This window comes from Channa argus, chromosome 2 (genome assembly GCF_033026475.1).
Source record: "Channa argus isolate prfri chromosome 2, Channa argus male v1.0, whole genome shotgun sequence".
In the NCBI taxonomy this organism is placed as follows: Eukaryota; Metazoa; Chordata; class Actinopteri; order Anabantiformes; family Channidae; genus Channa; species Channa argus.
Genome location: NC_090198.1, coordinates 29,039,406 through 29,057,870, shown reverse-complemented (window position 1 = coordinate 29,057,870; position 18,465 = coordinate 29,039,406). Strand labels below are relative to the sequence as shown.

Here is an 18,465-nt window from a genome sequence, read left to right as displayed (position 1 = left end):
ACGTGTTGTGAGGGTAGATCTTCAGCCTGTTTACCATGGAAATGGTGATTTCCTCTCTTTTTTTTTTAACTCATTCCTATGAAGTAAATGTGTTTCAAATTACATGCAAAAAAAATCTTTTTGTTTTTCTGTTGTTTTTTTTTTTTACGTGGGAGAGGCCACACTAACCTTCATACAGTGAAGCCTTTCCCATTCATTTTAATACCGTATGACCATAGCACAGAGTTTAACCCTGACACCATCATCGCACCATAGTTTGTCTTTTAACCCACAGTCAAAAGCATTAAGTCTTTGCCATTTTTCACATCCCGCTTCTCACATCCTCCTGTCTCTTTGCTTGTTCCTTTTGTTATTGTGTTGTCTAAATGACGACTCACATTATGGCCTGATGCATTATTCACATTGTGGAGGCCTCTTGAGTCAACAGAAACAGCCTCGGCATCTATTTGAATACGTACGTTTTTACCTTGAATGCGGAAAGCTGACAGAGACGAATGGGATGGGCTTTGACTCAATAAAACCAACGCTTTGGGCACCGGTCCACGTCAGAACCGAGTGAGTAGCCCAAAGGTACTAATTTACAATTGAGTGATCTGTCCTGCCCTTATAGGAGACACAGGCCCCAGTGGTTTTAAGTGTGGGTTTATCATGTGTCCATTCATTTCTGCCACGGTGTGGGTTATTACTTATTCAGGTCTGAAACTGAGCATGTGAAAAATGCTCATGTAAGAAATTTAACCTATAGTTCAGTTCTCTGCTTAAACCAATGTAAAACTAGCAATGACACACTGCCACCGTCTGGTGCAGAACCATCACTACACATCGCACAAAGCTTTGTTTTTGCGGGCTGAGATTAAGTGTTCAAACAAGGCACGTAGCATCTGGAGATGTTGAAGCGTTCAGTGAGTATTGGTACAAGCTGTACACTGCGAAGAACAAATCACACCTCAGCTACATTATTGTAGGTCTGTATGTGTGAACAGAGAAATCAGAACCAAGTCTTTGTTGCTTTGGTCCAAACTCTGCTTGTGTTATAAATAACAAGATTCATGGTTTAAAACAATATCAACTCCTGAAGAAATTGCTTAATTTCAAATGCAAGTTGCATTGTATGTACAGTTGATGATCCTTTTTCTATACCAAAAAAAAAGCAAATTGCTGAGGACTGAGGACTAAAATGTGCATTCACTTAACATTTGAATTCAATGTCGAAATTTTAATGTAGGCACAAATATTAAATACTGGTTTAAGGTAAAAGTAAAAACTAAAAAAGCTGCAGAATTTAAAGATATTTAGCTTAATACATCGCATATAATTATTTGTAATTTTGATCGATTCAATTACATTTTCCAAATCAGTAACAAATAATTCAATAAATGTATAAGATGGAAAACTGTGGCAAAGTATGACTTGTGGAAATTAGAATTAGAATTAAATTAGAATTTGTTGCATAGTATATATCTTTGGCTTCCAGATTAATTTTAAGTCTAGTTTTATTGGCAACAGGATCCCCCAGTTTTATTATCATTTATAGATGTAGAATAGATATTTTATTGCATCTTTAAACTAACTTTCTATTAAGACTGAGGTTTGTGCTAAGTTCAAAGACTGAAGAAATGCAACTACAACTGCAATTTGTGACTTTGGGAACTACCGTAAGTCTAATAGGCAAAATGAAGGTGTGTGGTGAGTTTTTGACCATTTTTAGGATCATTTTTCTTTGTACGAGGGAGCTTTTTTAAAAACTAAAGTTTTTAGTACGTTTTTATAATGTTATTAATAATTTTGGTTTAATATTTAGGGAAAGGGGCGTTAACGGTGAATAATGTTCAATCATTTCTTTCATAACTGGTGCATGTATGACTTTTTTATCGATTCCTTTTGCAGAGAAAGTAGGTTAACGCTTTGAAAAGAGCGTCTGGCCGAATGTTTTGAATGATGACATCACCGCAGCATGTGACCTTGAGTCTCTTCAATGCGGCGCTGTGATTGGTCGAGCCTGGAGGACTCTGCACAGTGGGGCCGGACCAGCGAAGCCATTTTATTAATATTATTATTACAGCAAAGGCGCAGGTGCATCAATGCTTTTTTAAGAATATAAGTCCAGTTTGGATTTCTATGCTCGCGACATCATGGGACAGTGTGGAATTACGTCATCCAAAACCGTCTTGGTTTTCCTCAATCTCATATTTTGGGTAAGAAAACGACAGGTGTTGGAACAATGTGCAGCAGCAGAGGCAGCGGCTGCATCCTGCGGACTGAGGCCAGGGATGGAGAAGCATTAGCACGCTAGGAAACTGCGCCAGAGACGCGCTGCAGACTGCAGTTCGCCGATAGACAAACTAGAAATAGGAGCTGCATCACCGGGGAAACGACAGTGTGCGCATCCGCCCACAGGCTGCAGCTGCGACGCGATGCAGCAGCTGCACTGCTACGTTTAGCCTACATGGGTATTTATTTGCAGGGAGGACCGATAGAGGACTGGGCCTAAGGGGATCGCTTATGACGTCCCACGGTGTCCGATTGATGTGGTTCAGAGGCGTTGCTGTGTTGGGGCTGAAGCGCAGTTTCCAAGTGGCTTTTCTTCACTAAAAGCTAAAATAGATACATTGATAGAGTGAAGAAAAAGACACATGTTCTACTCTAATGCAGACATTAAGTGGCCGACTTGAGTCCATTTCTAATCTTAATGCTCTGATATTCATTACTAAAAACACATTTCAAAAATATGCAAATTTGCCTTCATTTTGCCAACTATTGTATTTTTTTTGACTTGAATTGAAATGTACTGGCATGACCACAGTTCTGTGCCAAGGCAGGCTGTGCACACTCACACAACATACAGGGTAATACACCAAAGAACTGAATTACTGCACTGCACAGCATCTTATAATGAAAGAAAAGTAATAGGAACATGCATATGACTCATCGGTGAACAACTGAGGATGAGGCCCGCAGATGAAATCATAACTGTACAGGATTTTCTCCCTCTGTCTTTTATCTGTAGGCTGCAGCTGGAATTTTATGCTACATCGGAGCATATGTGTTTATCACATATGACGACTACGACCACTTCTTTGAGGACGTGTACACTCTGATTCCTGCTGTCATCATAATCGCTGTCGGGACTCTTCTCTTCATCATCGGCCTGATTGGCTGCTGTGCCACGATACGGGAAAGCTCCTGTGGTTTGGCAACTGTGAGTGTGGGCTACATCGACTTGCACCTTTTAAATTGAGCAGGGGAGACATGCGGCGCGAAGGCACAAAGCAACAAATGTCATCACAAGTGTTTAACCTCAACAATGTGTCTTTGTTGTCTTTTCAGTTTGCTGCCATTCTGCTGCTGGTGTTTGTCACAGAGTGTGTGGTTGTGGTGCTGGGCTACATTTACAGGGCAAAGGTAAACAGGGTCTCATTTGCCTGCATAAGTGAGTGTGTTAAACAGAATCTAAGACTGGATTCCTGCCATTTGGTTCCAAAGTTTAAAAAGATGAGCATCCGTGCATCGTGTACAGTACAGTGTTTATAGAACGTATACTGACGGGCTGTACATATTACCACACGTTTCCAAAAAGTCGGTACAGGGCCTCGTTTACCACTGAGATGCATCAGTTCTTCTTTTAACTCTGTACGTGTTTAGGAACTGAGAAGCCCAGTTGCTTTAATTTTAAAAGCAATTTCCCCCCAATTCTGCTTGATTTAAGATTTCAGCGATTTGTCATATGTTTCAGTTCACAACGCATTAGACGTTTTCAGTTGTTGACACTTCTGAACTGCACGCAGGCCAATTTAGCACCTGGTCCCTTTTACTGCTGAGACATGCTGTTGTAATATGGCCTTTATTGAAAAAGACATCCACTTGATGGCAGCAGTGTTGCACAAAAACCTGACTATATTAGTCAGGGTTAATGGATCCTTCGTGTCAAAGTATGTTTATGCCATGTGCACAGCCTCACGCCCACACAGATGTTAGCCTTTGGATCGTGCTGATAGGACACAGCGACCACGATTTCCAAAAAGAATCAGGCCACAGGACAGTTTTCCACTTCACCTCAGTCCATTTTAAATGAGCTCAGGCTCAGTATTTCTGGATCTTGTTTATATATGTTTGTTTTAACCTATAGTTGTGCATGTTGTGACAACAGTTTTTACTGAAGCAGTTTTCAGACGTGTTTCAAAGTCCATGCAGGGATTTCCACTACTGAATCATGTCTGATCCTAAGGAAGTGGGCCCTGAGGGACGAGGATCACAGCCATTCAGTGCTGGTCTTTTGTGTTGATTTTACTGAAATCTCTAAATGTAGTGAAACTAGCAACTGTAGATCAGGACATCTCCAAAGTCTTTGCAGTTCAGTGCTGAGGAACTTGAATTCTCAATTCTCAATTTTTGAGACGTTTTGCTGGCATCAGATTTTATATTGAGCAAATCAAAGAACAATCAAACCTCTCAATTTAAACATTTGATATGTTGTTCCTTACTTTTCAAAGCAAAACCTACGTCCAATCAATTCGTCGTTTCCATTTACATATTCAATTACATCCCAGCATTTTTGGAAAAATAGGTTTTAAATTAGATTTCTTTTTTAGAAATGAGATAAAACCGTTGGAGATAATATTTGAACCTTGTTGTCACTGGACAGGGACAATAACGGCAGGTGTGTATTTGTTGCAGGTAGAGGATGAAGTGAATCACACCATCCAGAAGGTTTACAACAAGTACAACGGCACCAACACTGATGCTCCCAGCCGCGCTATTGACTATGTGCAGAGGCAGGTAAGGAAAAAAAAAATACATGCAATGTCAAATCTTTAAATATTTAAATTGTCATGCAATTACATCAAGTCTATTGTATAATGTGTATATAGGGAGACAGTTTTAAATCACATTCTTGATCGCAGACGTTGAACATTTGCACTCAGCTGCCATCCCACTGTTGTTCTCCCGTTAGCTTCACTGCTGCGGCATTCACAACTACTCTGATTGGAGAAACACCCGCTGGTTTAAAGAATCCAAGAACAACAGTGTCCCAGTCAGCTGCTGCCAGCCCAGCGTTACCAACTGCACCGGCTCTCTCACTCGACCAGCAGATCTCTACCAAGAGGTTCACAAAACATGAGTTAAAAGCGCGGAACATGCGTTTGTTCCGTAAGGATTATTTTCATTCCTCTGAGCTTCTTTTTAATGGAACTCGCTTTGCGTTTCAGGGCTGTGAAGCTCTCGTTGTGAAGAAATTAAAGGAGATCATGATGTACGTCATATGGGCTGCATTGACATTTGCATCCATACAGGTGAGAGAACAATGAAGTTACATATGCAGAGGAAAATAGGAAAATGAATTGTTAGTGGACTCCCATCGGTGCTAGCAACATGAGCAGTCCCACAGGTTTTATGGAAACAAATACAAAAGCAAACATTCAAGTGGTTACACCGTGTAAAATGTGAATGAAAAGATAAACAATATTTACAAACGATGTGAAACCTCTTTAGTTTGTAAATGGTGAGAAGACATATGTTGAAACTGAGAGATGTGTCGTTGGAAAAAATATTGGCTCATTATTTCGAAAGAGGCCGTTTGTTATCATAATTTCCATGCACCAAATGTTTTCAGTGGGTGACAGGTCTGGATTCCAGGCAGGTCAGTTTATTATCTGGGTTTTTTTTTTTTTTTACTTCTGAACCATGCTCCTATAACACATGCACAGTGTGGTTGGGCGTTGGCAAAACACTGGAAAATGTTTGACCTTTTTTATTTATGTCTACTTATTTGCAAAATTTGTTGTCTTGTCAATGTACTATTTACAAAAATACACTAAATGGCACCTTTGCCCTAGAACTGCCCTAATTCTTTGTGACAATGGCTTTACACTCTTCTTTTGTACTAAGTTGGCCCTTATGAATTTAGGCCGAGGTTTCCTGTTGGTAGCTGACAGTGGTGGCACCTGTTGTGGTCTTCTGCTGCTGTAGCCCATCAAGGTTCAAAGTATTGTTTCACAGATGCTCTACTGCATAGCTCAGTTGTAACAAATGACTTTTTGAGTTGCTGTTGCCTTTCTATTAGCTCAAATGAGTTTGCCCAATTCCCCTAACATGGCCCAGAGAACTGCTGCTCACTTCACCTTTTCTCTTTTTCAGACCATTCTCTGTGAACCCTAGAGATGGTTGTGCATGATCCCAGTAGATCAGCAGTTTCCATCTGGGCCCAACAACTATGCCATGATTAAATCATCTTTCTTCGCCCACTATGAAGCTCACTTTAAACCTCAGCAGATGGCTGATTTAGATATCTGAGTGTAGGTTTCAAGTGATTTACAAATCAATGCATTCTCTTAATTTACATTTTACAAAATGCCCCAACTTACCTGGAAATGGGGTTTGTATCTGCTGTAGATGCCCTGTGACCTTTGGTTTTTACCGTTGTATTTGCACAGAGCCTAGTTATTGTGAAACTGTAATTACAACAGTTGCTCCTTGGTAGCAAACAGCAGCTGGCCTACTACATGTTCAAGAGTTGTCTATTATAACACATCACATGATGAGGCTTCCTGGTTCAACGTCATGTGGCTCTAACAGTGGGATTTCCCACGACAACATGGTGAAAATAGAAACCCTCCTAGGAGATGTGTGTGCTTGTTTTCCATTGCAATGATTTGAATACCAGCTTCTCCTTTCGTTCCCTGTGCTGTCTGCCTGCAGATGCTGGGCATGCTCTGTGCCTGCGTGGTGCTATGCAGGAGGAGTCACGACCCAGCGTACGAACTGCTGGTTACGACCAACAGCTATGCATGAGGGGACGCAGCGAAGCCCTCAGGAGGAGCGTCACCGGACATGTCCACAGTAGATTTCAGCTGTAGTTGTATAAGCTCAAGCACACCTTGCACAGTTCATGATAAAGTAGCGAACACTGACTCCGTTGTTTTTGGTGGGCAGGGGGCTTCAAAGGGAACCCTGTTATTTATTGAAATGCTTTTCAAGTTACTCTTCCCTTAAATGTTCTTTTTTCCCTTACAAACATTGAAATATATAAAAGAAAGAAAGCTACAGTTCTGTATGACTAATTGAGGTTATTGATGTTATTAATGCTTGTTTACTTTTTTCTTTTAGTTGAGATTTCATAAAATTTGGGCTCATCCCCGGGAAACTGATGAAGTCATCTGGAGTTTATAGTGGGGGGTGTTTGCAATGTATTTCCTTGTAGGATAGCTTGCACTAGAGTTGGAGCTCTGGTGATAGTTTCTGGTTGTTAAAATGCAAAATCTGTGCTAAAAAGAACAGTATCCCCTAGACTGAAAACGGAAAAACACTTTTTACCAAACCACACAGACACGTGGTTTTTAATTTGAGTGGTTACAAACACGTTCAGCATTTAGGATTATAAGGAAATAAAGTCACTCTACATACTATTAGTTTATTTTTTTGGATAAGCTCTGCATTTCGTCTCTTAAAGCCATGATTGATCTGAGGAATTCTCTGCATTCACAAATATTCAGGTTGTGCGTAATGTACATTCTGTTTTGACGTGGATCTGCTCTGAACCTGGCATCACTCTTTAGGAATTGCCAAGTGAAATTATGACACATTTTTAGTCTACCTTCCTATTAGTGTTATCGGTGTTGCCTGAAGACAGTTTGCTACAGTCAGACAGTTCTTTCCGTTTAGTTTGTAATAATGAACCAAATGTAAAGATCTATGACATATTATTTTCCACATTTTGTGAGATTGTGCACTGTTTAAATATTTTTAAGCTCTTATGTTGACCCCTAGATATTTAGCTCGTGCTGCAGAAAAATGAAATGTCAAACTAAACTGTGTACAGACTCGAGAAGAGGCAGGAGACAAATAAACGTATACATTTCAACATTTCAACCGTTTAATTGCAATTTAATCCACATTGTTTAGTTTAAAAGTGAATCTGTTACCAGTTAAACCATATGTACAGATGTGATGATGTGAGATTAAATCCGTTACATGAATACATGAATATGGTTAAATAAATAGCTGTGTCTTTCATCGGCCCGCATTTCCTCAGTTAAGTTTTGCATTTTGTTTTCCATAGTAACTAATAATCTTCCTAGAGCTCACAGGAAGTGGCCCGTAGTTATAATAAATTACAATACACGCTTAATGCAGACACAAGGTACATTTGTAAAAACAAACAAAAGACCAGAGATGGTCCAAAAGAAATTCATAAGACCAACTATACAAGGTGTGTTTTGAGGCCATTCGTGCTCATCTAAAAATGGCCACTATGTGTGCTTCGCTTTATTTAATAGAAACTTTTATATTTTTATAACATCAGCTACAGTGCAAATACAATCATTTGGGTAACAAATAGATAAACAGTGCTTTTCTAAGCAAAGCTACCGACAGAGGGACGTAATCATAAACGATTATTCAGAGAGTGGAAATGAAGCATTTCCTTTTACTCACAGTGACTCTCAAAAAACCAGTTAATGTAAGGGCACTTCCCCCAAAGCAAAAGTCTTTTTTTTAAAAAGTAAAATTATTTACAATAGATGCTTTATCATCCTTCAGTCTTGTAGCCTCATAATAGTGTAGGGAATGAAGAATAAAAGAGGCCTGTGTCATCATGTTTCATAGCTACCTACCTGAGATAACAAATGAATCAACTCCATCCCGAAGTTCAACATATATCTAATATATTTAAAATTTAACAACAAATCTTGCTTGAATACATTTATTTTGTTGGCATCCTGTTGCATAGATAACTGTTTGTGTGTCACTGCTACTTCATTGTGATTATTGTTACCATGCAGATGTATTTATGTGCGCAGTTTGTTTTTTACCTGCATGCGCTGAGGAGGACACGTGTCTCCCTACATCTTCAAACTCTATATGGACACAAATGTGTACAAATCAGAAAATATAGAAACGAGGAGACCCTGCAGTTTGAACATCAGCTGGAATTACAATGAATGGATGGATTTATGCGGGAAGCCTCTCAAACAGCTGTGTATATGTTGGTGATCTTCGGTGTCTACTTGCAAATTTGACACATAATGCAGACTTCACAGTTTGCCCAGATAGTTTCCTGGCACCAGTCCACTGCTCCCACTCTTCTCCACCAGCCACCAACCATCTAGTCCTCTGTCCAACACTTGGACCAGGTCCCCTCGGCTCACAGTCAGTTCATCGTCTTCCTGAAAAGTTAGTGTGAAAAAAGGCGACAAATCAGTTTCACACGTACAAAAAAAAAAAGCCTGTTTCTCACATTCACCTCCCTAAACATTTTCAGTTTCACACACGTACAAAAAAAGACTTTTTCTCACATTCTCCTCCCTAAACCTTATCTCTTTTGTGAAAAACCAGAAACTGATAATTTAACGACTAATTTAATTTTATTTAATTTCATGATAATTTACGCTGTGGTTTACGATCAAACCTTCAGGATTGGTGATTGGCTACAATGTCTGCCAGTCATCCCGAAGGATTCATAGGATTCGCTGCCTGTTCGCTCTTCGCGTTTGGCTCATTTGATTGGCTCTGACGGCCTGGCGAACGCACTGGTTGGCCTGTGAGTAATGGAGAAACTTGGGACAGAGTTCGTTTGATTTTGTGGCGTCTCTAAATTCGCCGCCGACGAAGTTGGCGCTTCTGGAATTTCCATCCAGTCAGTGAAAAGTAAAAAAAAAATCAATGTACATTAGTACTTGAGTTAGTATAGGGAATAAGAACGCATACAACATGTAGTGTGTGTGTGTTTCTGGTCGAAAAGTCATCTTGAGGTGATCCAACAAACCCAAGGCGAAGTAAAAAGGTGAGAAACTCATGTACACACGAATCCTTACTGATAATATTAATAAAGTCATTTATATGTGATATTTTAATAATCTTTAAATGGCCTACTTTTCCAACCTCACATTAAAACTGCATTAAATGCAGCCATGCTATTCAAAGTAAAGGGACTTAAGTCAACTCCTCAACAGTGGTGCAAACAGTTTGAATACATATTCAAACATTTGGTGGAATAATTCCTCAATAGCTCTCGTGTGGGCTCATCAGTCCCCTTTGGATTCATAAGTATTTTGTGATGCTGCATAGGTGACATTTGTACCTCACTATCCACAGAGCTTTCAGGAGGCTGCAGGAAAAATGAGGAGCTCTTGTTAGTGACCATGCATCATGGTCAACATGTCTTTGTTTCTGAAGACATGTAGTCTGTCCTGAAGGTTTGATTTTTCTGTCCTCAAAACACTGGCTTGATTGTACTTAGAATAAATATGAAAGTACCCAACGGGTGTGCAGATCAACTTACCTGTGCATTGTAGGGATAAAGCGCGATGTAACGGTCTTCATCAGCTAGAAGTGCGGCCTGTGGGGCTTCTTCCTGCCCGAGCTCTTCTATGCGTTCATATCCGTCTTCCACTGAAGCCAGAGTGAGGGGTGCAGGAAAATGCCAAGTGTTAAATTATCTTTGGAGTTGAACTTAAAGTCCTGTAGCTTACAGTTTCATTCAGTGCAAATGCATAAATATATTTACTAATCTATGGTGTTTATGTTACGCGCCGTAAATCTGTGTGTTGGAAGCGTATAGTTAAACCAAAGTTCATGTATTTTTATGTCTGAGTTTAATTCCCTCACTACTGTATTATGATTTTATATCTAAGGCTATTAATCGTTAACCCTTTGGTTTACACTTCATAAAAGATCAAATGTAAGGTTATTCAGGCAAACTGTCTGTATAATAAAATGAAAGGGTCCACTTGGAGGCCTCCTCACAATTGTAATGTGTACGGTAGAGACAAAAATATTGAGAGTTTGTTATTCTTCTGTCTTTAAGATGCTGGTAAATTAGTACTTACAATCGCCAACAGATGACAGCGCTGATCGTGAGCTTCGGGAACTGTTGAAGAGGGTGTTCGAAGAGCTTTCGTGGACAGAATCAAAGCTGTGCAATCTGAGCAGAAGGTGAGAGATTTAATATCTACACATTTCTAGAAAGGATCCACACATGAATGGAAACGCCAGCTGATTGATGCTTTTAGAGTTGTTAAAAGCAGAATCTCTTTTTGAAGGGGAACTTGAAGCAGACAGCGTTTGCTTACTGTTACAGCAACCGCTGTTATACCGGCATGTTATACAGTAACAGTGCAAGCATCTTCCAGTGGTATTGGCATCACACCTTCTCATCATGTCTTCCGCTGCTTGTGCGTAAAGTGCTTGGCCATTGCTGTTTGTGGTTGTCCCTGTTGGGTAGCAGCTCTCAAATGTTATGGGCTCTGTGACAGGAAAAACAAGAACTGGTTTATTTGAGAAGCATTGTTTACTGCTTGTGTACCCACTGAAAGTGAGAGGTCGAAAGAGGATTACTTCAAGTCCTTCTGTAGCTTTTAGAATGTTTTATAATCTTTTTCTCACTTCTCTATAGTTAGTAGTTTTCTCTTAATGGGAAAGGGCAGGCTGAGCGGCCTCTAAAAGGTCATTATGATAAGCCACCGACTGCTCACCTGGAGGCTTCGATCCTGTGCTTTTCATCTCTATGAAACAGTTGTTGTCTGTGGCAATGTCGCACTGCTCCAGAACCTTCCTCACCTCCTCATAGGACTGATTTCAAAACGAGAAACACAAGCCGGTTAGCTTAGTACGTCGGAAAAACCCTCCTTACCATTTCTTTGGTTGCTTTAATTTCAAGTACAGCTTTTGATGCTAAATGTGCATTAAAGACTTGCTATGCTCCCACTGTCACAGCAAAAGTAAAGGAGTTCGCCTCGTACTTTTCCAGGGGACAGTATGTACACAATGAGAATGTGAGCTCACCTCGTCCTCTTTGACACACTGCAGGGAGAAATGATTGCAGTGGTCCCAGAGAGCACACCTGAGCATGCCGATACGATCTCCCTCCAGCTGCTGGAACACCTGGAAAAATAAGTACATTTCATTGGTTAATAGCAGATACCACACTGCTTCCTCTTTGTTCACGTCCCTCACTAGGACACCGGTCTTATCTGCAGGCACTATAGATGGCGGGTCTTTGTTGTTTGTTACCCTTTCGGCATTGTCACTTGCTAGTGTATTTCCTCACTGGTCAGTGGTAGGTTGGTTAGATAAGAGGAATCGTTTAAATAATAAATAATAAATCGTTTAAGTAAAGAGGATGTGGTGTGAGGGTAAGATAGTGTGGTCGAAAGCCCTGTGTCGTTGTTAGAGTATTACAGGTAACAGGAATGGCACAGTACCTCACATGTGCTTTTGTGTGTTTCCTCCCAGTCCTGGCGAATCTCTTCCAACTGAACAATGCTTGTAACGTACAGCTTCTCTGCGAGAAATGATCAGTTTGGCTTCTTTAAGGATTTGGTAAAGAACATTCGGTGCAGAATTGCCAAAGAGTATTCTTATACATGAATATAGTGGAACATAAACGGTCAGAAATGGATGTGATTCTTGATCGTACCTGCTTCATTGGCTGTCTGCCGCCATTGCTTGGCCCTGTGTCGTACCTGTGAAACAAATACAGTATTTCACGGGAAGTGACGGCAAGTGGCAGCATGATGAAGTCTGATCAGAAGCCAGAGAGGCTTCCAGCTCTAAGTTGTTAGACTATGTCACTTTTGTCAAATATAAAAACAGTTCTTCTTTACCAGACATTACCTCACTGATGGTGGATAATGGTATAGACACTTCTTTGCAAGGGTGCAAATGTTATTGCTTATAATTTAGATTTCAAGAATAATTACACTAGAGACGCATATACATATATTTCATACATCTCACTGGGCAGTTGTTGTATATAGGGTAACATATGTGTTACTTCCCTCATCAAAAACCAAACCAGTACCAGTTCGCCCCTCAGGTCCGACTTTCTACGTTTGTTCTTTGCATCTACACATAAAACTATTTATTTCTTAGGCTTTACAGTAGGACTTGTTGGACTAGTGTTAAAAAGGCTGTGGTGTCTCATTTTTCTTTATCTATCCCGTCTCCATACGCGTATACATTAACTATTTTGACCAAATTGTATGGAATTTATCAATAAGCAGTGGTAGTAGTAATAAAAACAATTTTTCCATATGATTTGTTTTTAGTATAGTTCACCATTGTTCCTTAGGCTTCCTTCGGTTCCTTTTCTAAGCATTTCTTGGTTCTTTTTTTTTTTTTTTGGCTTACAGCAAGAAGTATTTTTAATATGGTACTTGTTTTGTGTATGAAGTGTGGTTGGTTCTCTCGATATATTTTAATTAAACTACCATCGATTTTCAGCCGCATATGATTTTTAGATGGCATTAGGCACGGCTCCCTTTATAGACTTGTCCAATTGTTCACATATTGATTGTACCTTTTCTGAGTTTTTGGCTGTGGTGGGAGTCTTCTCAGCCCCCTGTTCTGCCTCATCAGCCTCTCTGCACCTCAGCTCGTAGTTCTTTTTAGACTGAGAGAAAAAGAAACAGAAAGCACGGGTTACAGAGTTTCACCAAGGACGAGAAGAGGAGCGTAGTGGTTTCTATTTATGGTAACAACGGCGTTACCTTTTTTCACTCTTAAAAAACCTTTTATGGGTCAAATGAAAAGTGCAGTGCCCGCAGTGACTGTTTTCTTACCTCCATGGTCTTTTTGAACAATGAAACCTTCTTCTTCTGAACCTTGTCCATGATGCTTTCAAACTGTAACGGGGAAGCAGAAGAATCAAACTTGTCGCATTCATATAATTTTGAAAAGATTGCATATTAAAACTGAAAGCTTCTAATGGGCATTATTAACTTAAAATTTTATGTTGTAGAACAGAGGTGATAAATAGCAAGTACATTTACTCAAGTGCAGTTTTGAGGTACTTGTACCACAAAATATAATGAATACCTAAAAGCTAATGTATTATTATGGATGAAGCAGCTCTCAGTACATAGAGTGGATAAAATTAGCCCCAGTCTCACCAGCAGTTTTAGATCTACACCAAGTTGCTATACAGACACATATTAGTTTAAAAACATTTCTTCAGGCAGATTGAGGACATGTACTCAGTACCCACATGAGTTAAGAAATACTCCACTACAAGTACAAATGCCACTTCATATTCCTAAGGCACTAAGTGCTTGCACTTTTACTAGAGGATTGAGTTTGTGTACATCTGCCACCTGAACAGCAGATGTGTTCTTACTAAAGTGGGAACTGCTGGAGCAGCTATTAGACGTATCCTGTACTGGTCATAAAATCAGGTAAATGGCAATGATCTTCATATGGATAAAGCTGGATAAGCCTTCAAACACCATTATACAACCTCGTACCTTTGTATTAGTGTACAACATGTCTGTTGTTAGGCAACAGTACCTTCTTCCTCTGCTCTTTCTGACGCTCTCTGAATGTCTCAATCATTTTCACCTCCTCTTTCAATATATCAGAAAGTTGGATGTGAAAGTTCCCAATATTCTCGATTTCTGCAGCCAAACAGCAGAAAAATTAATCGTTTAAACACAGTGCACACAAGTAACAACATTCACGAGTTTGGTGGGTTTCTCCATGACTGGGTGAACTCACGTGTTTTTAGTTGATCAAAGGATGCTCGCAAGGTGCTGGGGGGGGGGATTTAAAAACAAAAAAACAAAAAACATTTTTAATTTAAAATTAGAGCTGATTCAATGAATGTCTGCACTTATGCTCTAGGATACAAAGAGGATGAGAATTGGCTCATTGCACATTTGTAGCATCGTCCAGGGCTGTTACAGAATGTGGCTTCCTATTTCTTTATCAGAAGACACAGTTACACAGAAGCTTAAAACAACCTAAGTCTCTGCCTGCTGGTGACTAAGCAGCCATGCCACCCAGAAGACCTTGCTGATGTGTTGTAGCCCACTATTCCACACTAGAGGTTTTCCACCTCATCTTTGATAGTGTAAAACAAAAGCTCTAAAACTGACAATTAAATCAAACCAAAAAGTTTTACAGTGTTTGTCCAGTGACTGACACGACAGGAACTGGAAAAAACAGAAAACTACTAACACATAATGACCCACTGCTTACCAAGAGTTGCGACCTTTGGTTCTCCTTTTTTTGTCTCACACCCTTTTTTTTTCTCGTTCTATCTCACATACAAATTTCCTCGTAAGGTTATGACTCCTAAGCCTTAGTATAACTGGTTATACAGTGTATTTATTGCTGTGCTGCCTGCCAGTTTCAATCAGTGTTAAAAAGCACCACTAGTACAGCATATAGTTCACAGCATACACCTCATAGCTAGTTTACCTTGAATGAAGCTGGTTTCATTTACCTGATCTCCGAGTGTCCTCCAGCTTTGCGGGCAATAGTCACCAGTTCCTTCCCATACTTCTCTTCTGCCAGTGCCCTGCGCGGTACAACAAGTTGCATATGAGCATTTTGTTATGAAGCTGAACAGCTGCATGTTCTTGTCCTTGTCCTAACCCAAGGATCACAAGATGCATTTCTGCACTGTCTTTGCAAATGCAGATACAAGTTTGCACCTTTAACTCTTTTGCTACAGAAGATTTTGTGCCTCTGATCTTTTCTATGAAGATGTTCTGGTGTCTTTCCTGTTTTATCTGATTACAGCCCAATAACAAATATATTTTCTGTATAATGCCCTTTGTCCATCTTTATTTAGTTTTTAAGTACAGTTTTCCTTATATGAATTATTACAATTCTTACAGTGTTAGACGTGGTGCTGAGCACTGGTAACTCTCACACGCACTTTTAGATGTGGTTTGGTAAATTTTTTTTAAAAGCTTTTTGTACATCAGAAATACATGCATTGACTGAGTAATGGGTGAAATAAGTGTGAAGCAAATGAGTGCTGGAGTTGATCAAACACGTGTGACTATTTAAATGTGCTCTTAAATCCAGTAAATGCTCAGTAAGTTCATCTTAAGAAATTATCATCCAACACAGACAATCCCAGAGTGGTTTCTAAGCAGATGACGCGTCAATATTAAATGGTGGGGGTGAAGGAGATGTAACTGGCATTTAAAATGACAAGTGCACATTTGGTAAAAGTAAAATAATCAGTACATTGACAGGAGTGTTTAAGGGTTGAGGTATAGAAGGGAGAAATATTGTTACAAAGTGGATCAGACTCCAGAAAACAGCCCACGAGCCAGGTGGTATCCAGAGCAAAGCAACAAAGTTTTCAGCAGTGCACATGTAATTTAAATAATGACAGGACATTAGACCCTACTCGTTATCCAGCCATCCTTGCCTGGCCCACTGCTGCGTACCTGTGTCACATGTGTTCAGCCAAACAGAAGCTAGAAGATACCATCTTGGATGAAGATGAAGTCGGGGAAGACAAAGTAAGTCGGTACCTGACACAGTCAATCAGCAGTGGGCAGGGCCTTGGTGACCAGGGCTGAGACCCTGGGTTGAGCGGCAGGCATGGAACATGGTGGCCAGTGGCCTTTTCAGTGAAGCACATTTCATCTATTTTTGTCAGAGCACTGCTCGGTGCAGCCACCAAGAAATTGATGGCATTTGTGTCATGTTAGTGCCTAGTACGGCAAACAGCTGGTTTGCTCAAGAAAATGCGCTTCATGCACGAAAGGACTCTGAACTGAACTGGGGAAAGCAACCATTGTGCTGCTTAGTTGCTGTGGGAGTTGGGGTTGCTGTTGGACAGGTGACATGAGGAACAGGGAAAGAAGGAGAGCTCTCCGGTGGCTACAACTTGTTTCCAAGGCAATTGTGTACTAAAGCAGTTTTGTCATTCATTACTGGAAAAAGCTACATGTACTTCATCTTATGGTGTCATACGTTTAATTACACAATAACCACAGACACTTTAAAATCCCCCCTACTGTAAGGTTTAGTTTTAGTTTCAACTATGGCAATACTGTAAAAACCGATGCTACCTCATCTTTAAAAGCTCCTCCACATCTTTACACATTTGCCTTCCATCCCGTAACCTTTGGATCAAGGCGTCATATCCGGCGTGACATGTGAAGTCGGCGCCCTGTGTTGAGAAGACAGAAAAAGCTCTTTTAAATTTTTAACTGAGCAGCGTTGCTCAACAGCTATTGCAACACGTCCTCCATGTCCTGGACTCACTTTGTGGTAAAAATGCAGAACTAGCAACTAGCAAAAATAGTTCTATGCAACACAGAAACATACTCAGCACTTCATTGTGTGTAGTGAGAATAAATATTCGAAATGCTGATTCAAATGCTCATTGACATTTAAGCAAATTACAAAATAGTGGACACTGGAGCCTGTTTGCAAGTATTTCCATTTTATTTGAGTACTTGCGTCCAGTCCCATTGTACTTTAATTTTAGGCAACTTCGTAACCTTACACCACAACAATTTACTTTGCAGGATAAAAACGTCATATAAAATATAGTTGACAAATAAATGATGGTGTACATTATTATTATAGGCTTGTTGATGAGTGACACTCACAAGTCACTCGATGATACAGAACATAACTAAAATCAGGCACCACTTTACCAGCTGCAACATTAAACAGATGAACACACTAATGTGTCAATAATTCAAGAATTCAAGGTGATTTCATTTTATTTATTTCTTAATTAGGACATTTACTTGTGATACATTTTTAAGTTTTTTTTTTTTTTTTCTTGCTTTGATTAAAGAACCTACACTGACCGAGTTCCTACTTTTATATAGTAGGCAAATATACATTCATGTAAGTACATAAGGAGATTACTTTTCCAACACTACCTGTTTAAATTGTTGCAATTATTATACAACGTGGACTAATATAGTAGTGTAGATACTTTGTACAGCTGTCGGCCACAGACCACAGCAGTCTAAAGCTTGGATTGTGTGTTTCTCAGAAGCTTAAGCTCATCTGCATCTTTACAATCTCAGGTTGTAGATGAATTGGCATCGAAAGCCAACAGAAAAACCCTCAGAATGAATTGCATCATTTTGAAGACACAAATAAACCTTTGACCAAAATGCTCTCAGCAAAGCAGCCAACTACAAGACGGACTTACCCAAAAGGCATCTTTGAACATCAAAGGTGCCATTTCAGTTGTTACTTCCTCAAACTTAACACTGTTGCTTTCCTTGTTACGAACGTCTCTCACAGGACATTTCTCACACAATAATTGCCCACCAACAATTTGACTTAAGTTGAACAAGGCTGTGGGACGCTAAGCCAAAGAACCGTGACTAAAACTGTGTGTGGCCTGAACGTCAGTGAGTCATTTTGAATGAGGAAGAGCTCCTGTCCCATGATGTCACTGACCACAGGCAGCTCAGCCCATCTGTGACAAGGCAGCTTTTTCACTAGTATTATGCTAATGAGACTATTGTGTTTCAAACTAGTGGAAGGGTCTGTCGAGAAATGAGCACATCATTTAAAGGTATCCGTTCAGATGACAGTGTCCGTGTGTTCAATGTTGTCTAGTCAGCATTATTATCAGTGTAAAGAACTTGTTGGTTTAATTCCTTTTACAGAGATAAACCCACACACACAAGCAAAGGGTTTCAGTCTGAATTCTCATTGGGGCCAACTGAACAGTTACAATTTGAAATTTAAGAG

General features: G+C 39.9%; 2 protein-coding genes and 1 long non-coding RNA gene across 3 annotated transcripts in view; 2 read left to right on the top strand and 1 right to left on the bottom strand.

The window, feature by feature from the left end:
- The first annotated feature begins 2,010 nt into the window (after nucleotides 1-2,010).
- Nucleotides 2,011-8,010, top strand: LOC137106559 (tetraspanin-3). Its single transcript, XM_067490036.1, has 7 exons — nucleotides 2,011-2,195; nucleotides 3,008-3,199; nucleotides 3,328-3,402; nucleotides 4,675-4,776; nucleotides 4,952-5,104; nucleotides 5,208-5,291; nucleotides 6,697-8,010. The coding sequence occupies exons 1-7, from the start codon at nucleotides 2,133-2,135 to the stop codon at nucleotides 6,787-6,789; spliced, it is 762 nt and encodes a 253-aa protein (XP_067346137.1). The 5' UTR covers nucleotides 2,011-2,132; the 3' UTR covers nucleotides 6,790-8,010.
- Nucleotides 8,011-8,155: 145 nt separating this feature from the next.
- LOC137106534 (proline-serine-threonine phosphatase-interacting protein 1-like) lies at nucleotides 8,156-18,137 on the bottom strand. The gene is made up of 15 exons (XM_067489968.1): nucleotides 17,915-18,137; nucleotides 16,809-16,909; nucleotides 15,218-15,292; nucleotides 14,488-14,522; nucleotides 14,281-14,387; nucleotides 13,557-13,619; nucleotides 13,295-13,387; nucleotides 12,413-12,458; nucleotides 12,198-12,277; nucleotides 11,779-11,877; nucleotides 11,469-11,565; nucleotides 11,144-11,240; nucleotides 10,824-10,918; nucleotides 10,277-10,386; nucleotides 8,156-9,161 (listed from the first exon to the last, which is right to left on the bottom strand). The coding sequence occupies exons 1-15, from the start codon at nucleotides 17,945-17,947 to the stop codon at nucleotides 9,030-9,032; spliced, it is 1,263 nt and encodes a 420-aa protein (XP_067346069.1). The 5' UTR covers nucleotides 17,948-18,137; the 3' UTR covers nucleotides 8,156-9,029.
- LOC137106565 (uncharacterized) overlaps nucleotides 9,168-18,465 on the top strand; it is a 161,001-nt gene continuing 151,703 nt past the window's right edge. The window contains exons 1-2 of the long non-coding RNA XR_010911969.1: nucleotides 9,168-9,778; nucleotides 10,802-10,929. This is a non-coding gene — a long non-coding RNA (uncharacterized lncRNA). The remainder of the gene's footprint in view (nucleotides 9,779-10,801; nucleotides 10,930-18,465) is intronic.

Bases quoted from the DNA above. Each gene is read 5' to 3' on its own strand.
- LOC137106559 (XM_067490036.1), top strand. From the start codon at position 2,133: ATGGGACAGTGTGGAATTACGTCATCCAAAACCGTCTTGGTTTTCCTC. The intron at 3,403-4,674 runs GTAAACAGGGTC...TATTTGTTGCAG, and splicing joins GCTACATTTACAGGGCAAAG to GTAGAGGATGAAGTGAATCA. The intron at 4,777-4,951 runs GTAAGGAAAAAA...TTCTCCCGTTAG, and splicing joins TTGACTATGTGCAGAGGCAG to CTTCACTGCTGCGGCATTCA.
- LOC137106534 (XM_067489968.1), bottom strand. From the start codon at position 17,947: ATGGCACCTTTGATGTTCAAAGATGCCTTTTGG. The intron at 15,293-16,808 runs GTAGCATCGGTT...TGTACCGCGCAG, and splicing joins GAGGAGCTTTTAAAGATGAG to GGCACTGGCAGAAGAGAAGT. The intron at 12,459-13,294 runs GTACAATCAATA...TTTGTTTCACAG, and splicing joins CAGCCAAAAACTCAGAAAAG to GTACGACACAGGGCCAAGCA.